Source organism: Prenolepis imparis, unplaced genomic scaffold, assembly GCF_030444845.1.
Source record: "Prenolepis imparis isolate NDT839.2.m4 unplaced genomic scaffold, iyPreImpa1.0 SCAF_10, whole genome shotgun sequence".
Classification (NCBI taxonomy): Eukaryota; Metazoa; Arthropoda; class Insecta; order Hymenoptera; family Formicidae; genus Prenolepis; species Prenolepis imparis.
This window is the reverse complement of record NW_028141168.1, coordinates 8,439,421-8,448,377: the sequence shown is the minus strand read 5'-3', so window position 1 is coordinate 8,448,377 and position 8,957 is coordinate 8,439,421. Positions and strand designations below refer to the sequence as shown.

General features: G+C 33.0%; 2 protein-coding genes across 3 annotated transcripts; both read left to right on the top strand.

The window, feature by feature from the left end:
* Positions 1–4: 4 nt before the first annotated feature.
* Cka (Connector of kinase to AP-1) lies at positions 5–5,010 on the top strand. Its single transcript, XM_083048760.1, has 11 exons — positions 5–806; positions 1,231–1,334; positions 1,786–2,013; positions 2,255–2,459; positions 2,583–2,744; positions 2,856–2,994; positions 3,151–3,278; positions 3,456–3,634; positions 3,737–4,074; positions 4,288–4,599; positions 4,774–5,010. Exons 1-11 carry the CDS (start codon positions 537–539, stop codon positions 4,941–4,943), a joined length of 2,235 nt encoding a protein of 744 aa, XP_082904886.1. The 5' UTR covers positions 5–536; the 3' UTR covers positions 4,944–5,010.
* A 1,275-nt stretch (positions 5,011–6,285) lies between these two features.
* Red (LysM peptidoglycan-binding domain-containing protein red) lies at positions 6,286–8,954 on the top strand. 2 transcript variants are annotated; one of them, XM_083048763.1, is made up of 5 exons: positions 6,286–6,528; positions 6,772–6,956; positions 7,097–7,246; positions 7,325–7,449; positions 7,704–8,954. In XM_083048763.1, the coding sequence occupies exons 2-5, from the start codon at positions 6,780–6,782 to the stop codon at positions 7,939–7,941; spliced, it is 690 nt and encodes a 229-aa protein (XP_082904889.1). In that variant the 5' UTR covers positions 6,286–6,528; positions 6,772–6,779; the 3' UTR covers positions 7,942–8,954. The 2 variants fall into 2 exon arrangements, with proteins under 2 accessions (XP_082904889.1, XP_082904888.1); XM_083048762.1 differs by having other exon boundaries at positions 6,291–6,528; positions 6,669–6,956; positions 7,704–8,952.
* Positions 8,955–8,957: the final 3 nt, after the last annotated feature.

Genomic DNA, 8,957 nt, shown 5'->3' with positions numbered 1-8,957 from the left:
GGGTGGTGAATGTCGTCGGTAGAGAAAGAATCGCCGATAGAATTAAAAAAAAAATTCCACGACGATGCGCGCGGACGGATCACCGAGGTGCGGACAGGATGACTCGCGGCTGAATACCAGACATGCCTCGCGATAACTTTCACCCGTTGACCCGTTGTTGACGTGCGAGGGAGAGAGGACGCAGCTTGAAGGGGAGGAGAGCAACGATCATCATCATCATCATCATCATCATTATCCGTGTGCGCGTATATATTTTCTCGGTCAGTCAGCTCCGGGAGAGAGAGAGAGAGAGAGAGAGAGAGAGAGAAAGAGAGAGAAAGAGAGAGAGAGGGAGAGAGAGAGAGAGAGAGAGAGAAAGAGAGAGGCTGCGAAGCGAAGAGTCTTGTCCCGGAGGCGGATCGCACGTCCGCATGCGTAATAATTGTCTCTCCTTTCCGCGACGACGAGCCGATCGAAATACATTGTCCGACCGGAGAGCACTCTCGGGGTACTCGGCGAAGAAAGGGAAGTTGCTGTAATGGCCGCCGTGTCATGAAATGAAGGTGCCCAGCCAGTTTTGTGGTGCCACAATGGAGGATAGCTGTAGCCCCGCGTCCCAAAATCACAACGGCCAGCTGGCCGGAGGCGCCAACGTCTCCCTCGCCAACAATAAGCACCAGGGCGGCAGCGACAACGGCAGCAACGGCGACGCCAAGGACCAGCGGCCCCAGTATTCGATGCCTGGTATCCTGCACTTCATCCAACACGAGTGGGCCCGCTTCGAGCTCGAGAGGTCCCAATGGGAGCTGGACAGGGCGGAATTTCAGGTATGCCGGATATCCCGACACTCGGAAATTACGTACCGAAAACCCTCCCCCTCGAACGCGCGATAATTCGTTCTTACTTATATATTTGCCGCTTCAGCTGTCATGTGACGGAAGGAATCAGTCGAGGCATAAAAAATCCAAACAAATATCAGCATTGAGATAATATGCGGATGTTCGAGATAGAATATTGTTAGCAACTAGAGTCTCCTGGAACTTGAATACATGGTTGTTCGTAGTACTGTTGCTTTCCATTCATCGTGTTGTCAAACATAGAGAGTGCCTTTCTTCTTCGTATTTGAGTCATTTGAGATTACTCGTGTAAAATATGTTGTTTAGCAAACTGTAAAATAAAAAATATAGAACAGGTATTATTAATAACAATTTCTCAGCATTAATTAATTTTTCTTTATATTTTGTTGTACAGGCTAGGATAGCTTTCCTTCAGGGTGAGAGAAAAGGGCAAGAAAATTTGAAGAATGACCTTGTAAGGAGAATAAAAATGTTAGAATATGCGCTTAAACAAGAAAGGTAAATAATGAATCATTTATGTATAATGCATATGATGTTATAGTACCAGCAATATTTAAAAAGAAATATTTTTAATTGATATGAATATTTGAAACAATAACGATAAAAAAAAACAAAGAGAAAAATGGGCTAATGAGAGCCAAGTGCTAGAAAACAGCACAATAAAGATCTTTAAAAAAACTTTTTTTAATTAAATATTTTAGTTTCTTTTGTTGGACCAACTTTAGTAACTGTTAACCAAATTATAAATCCAGAAATTATATGAATTTTGAAATTGGATATCTATAAATGAGATATTCTCAACATTGTGTTAATTATTTTATTAACATAATTATTAATAATTATTATTATTAAGTTATGTGTGATTGCAATAGAATATATGTTACAGTGACATTCATATAATTTCAAATCATAATAACATGTATTAAAATGCATATCTTATAATTTACAGAGCGAGGTATCATAAATTAAAATATGGTACTGACTTAGTAATGCAAGGAGATATCAAACCACCTCTTTATGAAGAAGGTACTACGTGCAATATCTCTGAAAGTGGTGGCGGTGGTGGAAGTGGTGGTGGCAGTGGTGGCGGCAGTGGAGGAGGAGGCGGAGATGGAGAAGCTTCATTCACATCTGTCAGTAATGTTAGTTGGAGACAAGGTCGTCAGCTTCTAAGGCAGTATGTAAAACGTTTTGTTTATAAAAAAATACAACTTTTAAGTTACTAATAAACAAAGTTTACTATTATTATATTATTAATTATTATTATGTATTTAATTTATTGCATTTATATATATATAGAAATAAAAAAAATATATATCTGTATTTAATTAAAAAAAATCTTTTAAAAAATTTTAACCTTCTACAAAAATTTTAAAAGATAAAAGAAACTTTATAAAAAAACCTCTTTTTTTTTTTAGATATTTGCAAGAAATTGGATATACTGATACAATAATAGATGTACGATCAAACAGAGTACGATCATTGCTTGGTTTAAATAATAACACAGACACAGAGGAAATGAATACTCCAGCATTAAATGGAAATGAAGGAATAGTACAAGATAAGCAAGAATATAATGAAAGTCTTGTACGCCGAGGAAAGCAGCAGCATCCCCCAAAAAAGGTAAAAATATGACTAAATGTGTTTTTAAATTTGACATTAACAAAAAAACTCGAGTTCTACCATTAATTTATCTAAATGTATTATATTTATAGCTAATATAAAAAAAAATATTCTTAATTTCAGCAACAGCCATCTTCTATAGCAGAGGCAATGATATTAGACACAGAAGCGGCTGTTATAGCAAATTTCGAATTTTTGGGTCACACCGATATGGATATGGAAGAAGAAGAAGGAGATGTAGAAGATGAAATTTATGATGCAAATACAGATAGCAAACCAAATAAAGTAATTTTTATCATTATTCTTTATATACTTTTATTATATTTTTGATATATTTATATATTATCTGCTATAATGTGTATTTATGTACTAATATGACTTATCTTTCTCTTGCAGGCATCTATGCCCCTTCTAGGAGAAGATGTTGATACAGATGCAGAAGCAGAAGAGGTATTAAACGAATTAAATCTTCTCACAGAAATTGAAGAATCACCACCTGGTTCTATTCATCTGGACATGGATTGTTCAGAATGGAGTAAGTAATGTTCTTATCTTATTAATTCACACATTTCAGATTTCAAATTTATATTTTAAATGTATTTCATTTCAAAATATCTCTATTTACATGCTATATGTGTGTTGCTAATTATTGTTACTTTCTGCAATCAAATAATCCATTGTGCTGTTGCAGATACAAGGGATATGCGTAGAGGATTACAACTGGATCCAAGACGTCCAAATAAAGAAGATGATTCCACATTGGAACTAGGAGAGTTAGAGCAATTATGTGTTAACAATGATGCAGAAATATCATATGATGTAAGTTAAAAGAATTCTTTCTAAATTTTATGAGCAATATTTATATATAAATTATATAATATTCAGCATATCATATATAATTTATATATAAATATTATATATAAAATATAATATAAATTATATTATATAAGTTATATAATTTACTAATGCTTTCATATGTATTATTATACACAATAGATGGTTTCCACCACAAAAGAGACCTTCAGAAAAACGTGGAACGCAAAATATACATTACGATCGCATTTCGATGCTGTTAGGGCACTTGTCTTCCATCCCACAGATCCAGTTCTTATCACCGCAAGTGATGATCACACGCTGAAATTGTGGAATCTTCATAAGACTGTTCCAGCTAAAAAGTTAGTAATTCTATCTTCTTATAAGAACACACAATTGAGATTATTTGTAACATATTTTAAAGATATATATTGCACTGTTATATTTTATATATTTTTTTGCAGGTCAGCTTCATTAGATGTAGAACCACTTTACACGTTCAGATCGCATACTGGACCTGTATTGTGTCTAGCCATGTGCAGTGCGGGCAATCGATGTTACAGTGGTGGTTTGGATGGCAATATCCATTGCTGGACACTTCCATCAGCTAACATTGATCCATACGACTCGTACGAACCAAGTGTCCTTAGTCACACATTAACAGGGCACACAAATGCTGTTTGGGGCTTGAGTATGTATCATCTGCGTCCTACTATGCTGTCGTTCAGCGCAGACGGAACTGTAAAATTATGGGCACCGCAGACCACGCAACCTCTTCTCAATACATATGTCTCGGAACAAGGTAAAACCAATATTATATAACCTTTTTAAATTTAAAACGATGCACCATGTAGATTAATTATTAGCGAGTAGAGCGAGTTTTATGCTAAGATAACACAAAAGTCAAATTCGCAGAACTTTATCTAGCAAATATTGATTGAATGTAAGTTTTTTTCTATATATCGTATATTTGTAGATTATTAAATATGTGTCATAATGATTTTTCTTTTTATAGACGGTATACCGACTTCGGTTGACTTTATCAGGGACGAGCCGCACAAGCTGGTCGTAGCTTATGAAGGAGCTTGCGTGGTATTTGATACTGAAACTGGCGCAATCGTTGCGCGACTCGAGGCGAACGAAACGAAAGGCGTAAATCGCGTTGTGGCGCATCCAACATTACCGCTCGTTGTAGCCGCGCACGAAGATCGGCATATTCGCTTTTACGATCACCGGTCAGCCACTCTTGCTCACGCGATGGTGGCCCACTTGGACGCAGTTACTAGTCTCGCTGTAGATCCTCATGGTCTATACTTACTTTCAGGAAGTGAGTACAAAGAGAGAGAACGATTAATCTCCTGTAACGAAAATTATTATGTTAATATATTAATACATTATTATATTAATATATATTATAATATATTAATTTATAATATATTAATATTTATATTATATTTATATTATTTTATCGTTTCTAATTCAATAATTATTATTTGTGCAGGTCATGATTGCAGTATAAGATTATGGAATATGGACAACAAGACTTGTGTTCAGGAGATAACAGCGCATCGGAAGAAATTCGATGAAAGTATTTTAGACGTAGCGTTCCACCCATCACGACCGTTTATAGCGAGCGCAGGCGCCGACGCTCTCGCCAAAGTGTTTGTGTGAAATGTGTAAATCCGAGAGATACACTTACATCAAAATAATTTCTATTATTACATCAAATCAAGCAGTTTTTGTACTATTATTCTTTTTTAGATAGCCTTATAACTTTATGTGTCCATCCGCATACATAACACACATACGTATACAACACATTTCCAATTTCCGTTGTAACTCTGATCGTTCTCTGATCCCATTTTCTGAGGTACCGGTTTATAAAGAAATCAAATTGATCGTATAAGTATTCATAAGAAATGAAAATTTTATCCGTAACTCTTGTCTGTGACAGTTTATGGAGAAAAAAAATAATTTTAAATATAAACGCGCTGCTTGTTGATGTTAATCATCATTAAGTAGCCAATTACTATTTGGAGAATAGCGGGGAGGGGTCTATCATGTAGAATATTAGCCGATATAGTCCCGATAATTAGAGGAAACCAGCCCCTTACCCACAGAATCCAGGAAGTACACTGCCGCGGTAGCGTAATATTTATCCTTACGTTAACTATTTATTACCAATATCGCCGTTACTGTTGCACACTGCTACTGGGGATTAATACAATCGTAATAATCGACGATACAGTTGTCCTAACTAAAAAAAAAAAAATGCATTAATTAGTCTCCCATTACACATAATTTTTCCTGCTGCCTTATATATTCATCGAGGCTAGCACACAACATAGTAATGATAATAATAATCGTAAGCTAATTATAATAGACATTATAATAACAATAAATTATATAAAAAATTGTGTGTTTCTCTGTAATATATTGTATTTAAAAATAGATAACTGTGTAACGTATTATAATGAACATTTTTTTATTAAAATCTCATTCCATTATTTTCTTATTTTATATGCCCACAAAAAACGCAAAATTATCCAATTATCCAAATATTTTATAAATTCAAATTTTCATACTTCAACTTTTTTTGTAAATATATATTTTTATATTAATATATTTTGTAAATATAATATATTTTTATATTAATATATTAAAAATATATCATTTTTTTTATATTAATATATTTTTAAAAAACGCTCGATTGTGTTTTTCGATCTCGAAAGTCTCGTGCTGTCATATGATTTTCCATGCAATCTCTCCCACGTGATTCGAAACAGAGCGCATGTCTTTTCTCTCTCTCTTTCTCTCTTTTGTTTACAAGAGACATTTTTTTCGGGTAATTCTATTAAAGAGACCTGTCAAGAAAAATTTTAAAAATTAGATTTCCATGTGTTTTTTAAGATTGCACTCTTTCGTGGTTGCAATTACACTCGAATCATCCTGTTATACATAATGCCATCTCTCTCAGTAAGCAATGCAGTGCTGATGTATGCACCACTGTATTATGATGACTATCTGATCTGAGAAGCATTTTTCGTTAGATGTAATCGCGCTAATCAGCCATAGCGTTTGTATCCATACATGTATCGGTGTGATCCCGTGACATTCCTCGTGACTAATTCGACAAAAATCAACGGGAAGGTTATCAATGATCCCGAGAGAATGATAAAATTTCGCACACGCGTGCACGCTGTTCCAGGCATGAAAGCGCTTCCAGCTTCTTAAGAATCGTTTATTATTGCACCTCGTAAGTGGTAAATCCTAGAGTTTCATCTCGCGTAAGAGAAACGGAGAGGAGAAATGAGCGAAACAATGCGAATTTTTCGTTTTATTCAAAATTGACAGCATGTTTATAATTTTGTCTAATTTCATAAAATCCTTGGACAGGTTATGCGCGAATAAAGTAGATCGATTTGATTCACTAATTTGAAACAAAACGTGGACGAACCACGGTATGTCCTATTTCTCTTATGAGCATCATCACTTAAAGGCCTAATAATGGAGCGGAATGGTGCTAGAGAGATGGAGGAACGTAGATGCATTCGAGATACTGGGAAGACCCTGAAGAAGTATGGGAGTACAGCTAAACACATGACGAGGACCGAGAGTTTAGTGAAACACACAGTGTGTCCTACGGATACCCTCCAAGGAATAGCTCTGAAATATGGAGTTACGGTATGACTTATCCGTGTACATTGTTCTTTCATTTTTATATTTTATATTTGTGATATTGCCACATATCTTACTCGATGTTTAATATCACTCACTTGAAACAATAATCATTGCCAATATATAATTGATATCAATTTTTGCAGACGGAACAAATAAGAAGGATTAATAGATTATGGGCATCGGATAGTTTATTTTTACGAGAACATTTGCTTATTCCTATTAATACAGATAGTTCTGCTTCTATATGTAATAACGAATCGGTAGCTCATGAAGAGCATGACATCCCTCCAAATGTAAGTGAAATTTAAAAAGAATTAGATAAAAGGCAGATTATACTCTATTAAATAATGACAAATATATATATTTTGCAGATATCTAGTCCTTCTTCGATATCATCTATCGATGATGAAAGTTCAGTTAATGATTTCTTAGCTAAAATGGATACTTCAATAGCTAATGTCAAGAAAGAAGTCAAACGTGCTCAAGGGAACAGTGAGTAAGTTATTTTCTGTGCTTTATATGTAGTATAAGTTCAGCATTCAAGTAAAATTTATATATATTTTCAAGCATGCATTGTGTATAAAATATCAACCTGATGATTTAAAAAAGGTATAAAAACAAAAATAGACTTTCACAATAGAATAAAAAATAAAAATAAACTTTCACAAATAATCTCTTATCTGCAAATTCAAGTTTAAGCATATCTATCGCAAAAAAATATATCTTTATAAATAAATCATTTTATTACAGATTCTGTACTGATAGCAATGATGTTTACGTACAACGACGGCATGGATCTGCTAAATTACGAAACTCATTTCCTACTGCGTCGAATACCTCTTTGACACCCTCCTCTGATTCTGTCAGACCCATGTCCTCTAGTGATATGCATAATTTTCCAACTGCTGTAGTAATGACACAAGGAAAAAGAGTAAAGACTTCTTTGCAAAGACTTGAGCAGCAACAAGATGAAATGTTCCAATTGTAGCGTTTAAGTTTCATTGGGTTGTATATAATATTCTGATTGTCGACTGTTATTAAACAGCTTGTAGGAAAGGATGTACTGTATATCGATGTGATACAGGAGTTTGTTTCTCATATTCAATGTTGATTGAGTCAGTTATAAATTTAATTGAACAACATTGTTCTTTCCTGATTTTTGCTATCAAAATATTGTTTGTATTCTTATAACTTTAAGCGTTATTCTTACATAATGAATGCACTGTATTTGAACTTTGTGATTTTTTTTTTGTCATAATACTGTCATGAAGAATAGATCAACTAACTTTTATACTGCTTAAACATTACAGTAAACTGTTTAACTAATGTTCTTTAGTGGACCATGTGTGCCTTGAATACAAATATCTCTAAATTATGTTGAAATTCTCTCAATACTTTTTGCTTAGTTAAATATCTCACATAAAAATTAATATGCATTTTTACTTTATTTTTTTTTTAACTTTATAAAGCACTGATAAAATCACAAATTTGACAAAAAACTAAAAATAGCTGCTAATAGAGAAGTAAAACTACATATACAACTAAATTATAAGATCTATCTATGCAATGTGACCTTTTAAAGTAATTGTTATATTTGTTATAATAATATATATATTTTATTTTTTCTTAGCTATCTTATTATTATAAATTCTTAATTTTTCTTGCAAAAAACATATATATACATATATATAAAATTTTTTTAATATTAAATATGTAAATATTTTATTTATAAAAATTCTAGTGAAATTATTATTAACAAATTAATAGAAAAGGCAGTAATTCTGAGGGAGATATAATGATATAAATTAATTTCTTTTTAATATTAATTCTTAATTGAACTAAATTTTTTTTATAAGTAATCACAATTCACGAGATAATATTAAAATATATTTTAAGTAACATCAATCAATGTAAATATTATAATCTCACATATGCAAATCATAATTCTTTAAAATAGAATATAAAAAATCCAAAAATTAAAGAGAATTCATTATTTAAATTATA

Excerpts from the sequence above, each read along its gene's own strand:
- Cka (XM_083048760.1), top strand. The coding sequence starts at position 537 with ATGAAGGTGCCCAGCCAGTTTTGTGGTGCCACAATGGAGGATAGCTGT. Across the intron at positions 2,014-2,254 it reads GGTCGTCAGCTTCTAAGGCA|ATATTTGCAAGAAATTGGAT; the intron begins GTATGTAAAACG and ends TTTTTTTTTTAG. Across the intron at positions 4,075-4,287 it reads TACATATGTCTCGGAACAAG|ACGGTATACCGACTTCGGTT; the intron begins GTAAAACCAATA and ends TTCTTTTTATAG.
- Red (XM_083048763.1), top strand. The coding sequence starts at position 6,780 with ATGGAGCGGAATGGTGCTAGAGAGATGGAGGAACGTAGATGCATTCGA. Across the intron at positions 6,957-7,096 it reads CTCTGAAATATGGAGTTACG|ACGGAACAAATAAGAAGGAT; the intron begins GTATGACTTATC and ends CAATTTTTGCAG. Across the intron at positions 7,247-7,324 it reads AGCATGACATCCCTCCAAAT|ATATCTAGTCCTTCTTCGAT; the intron begins GTAAGTGAAATT and ends TATATTTTGCAG.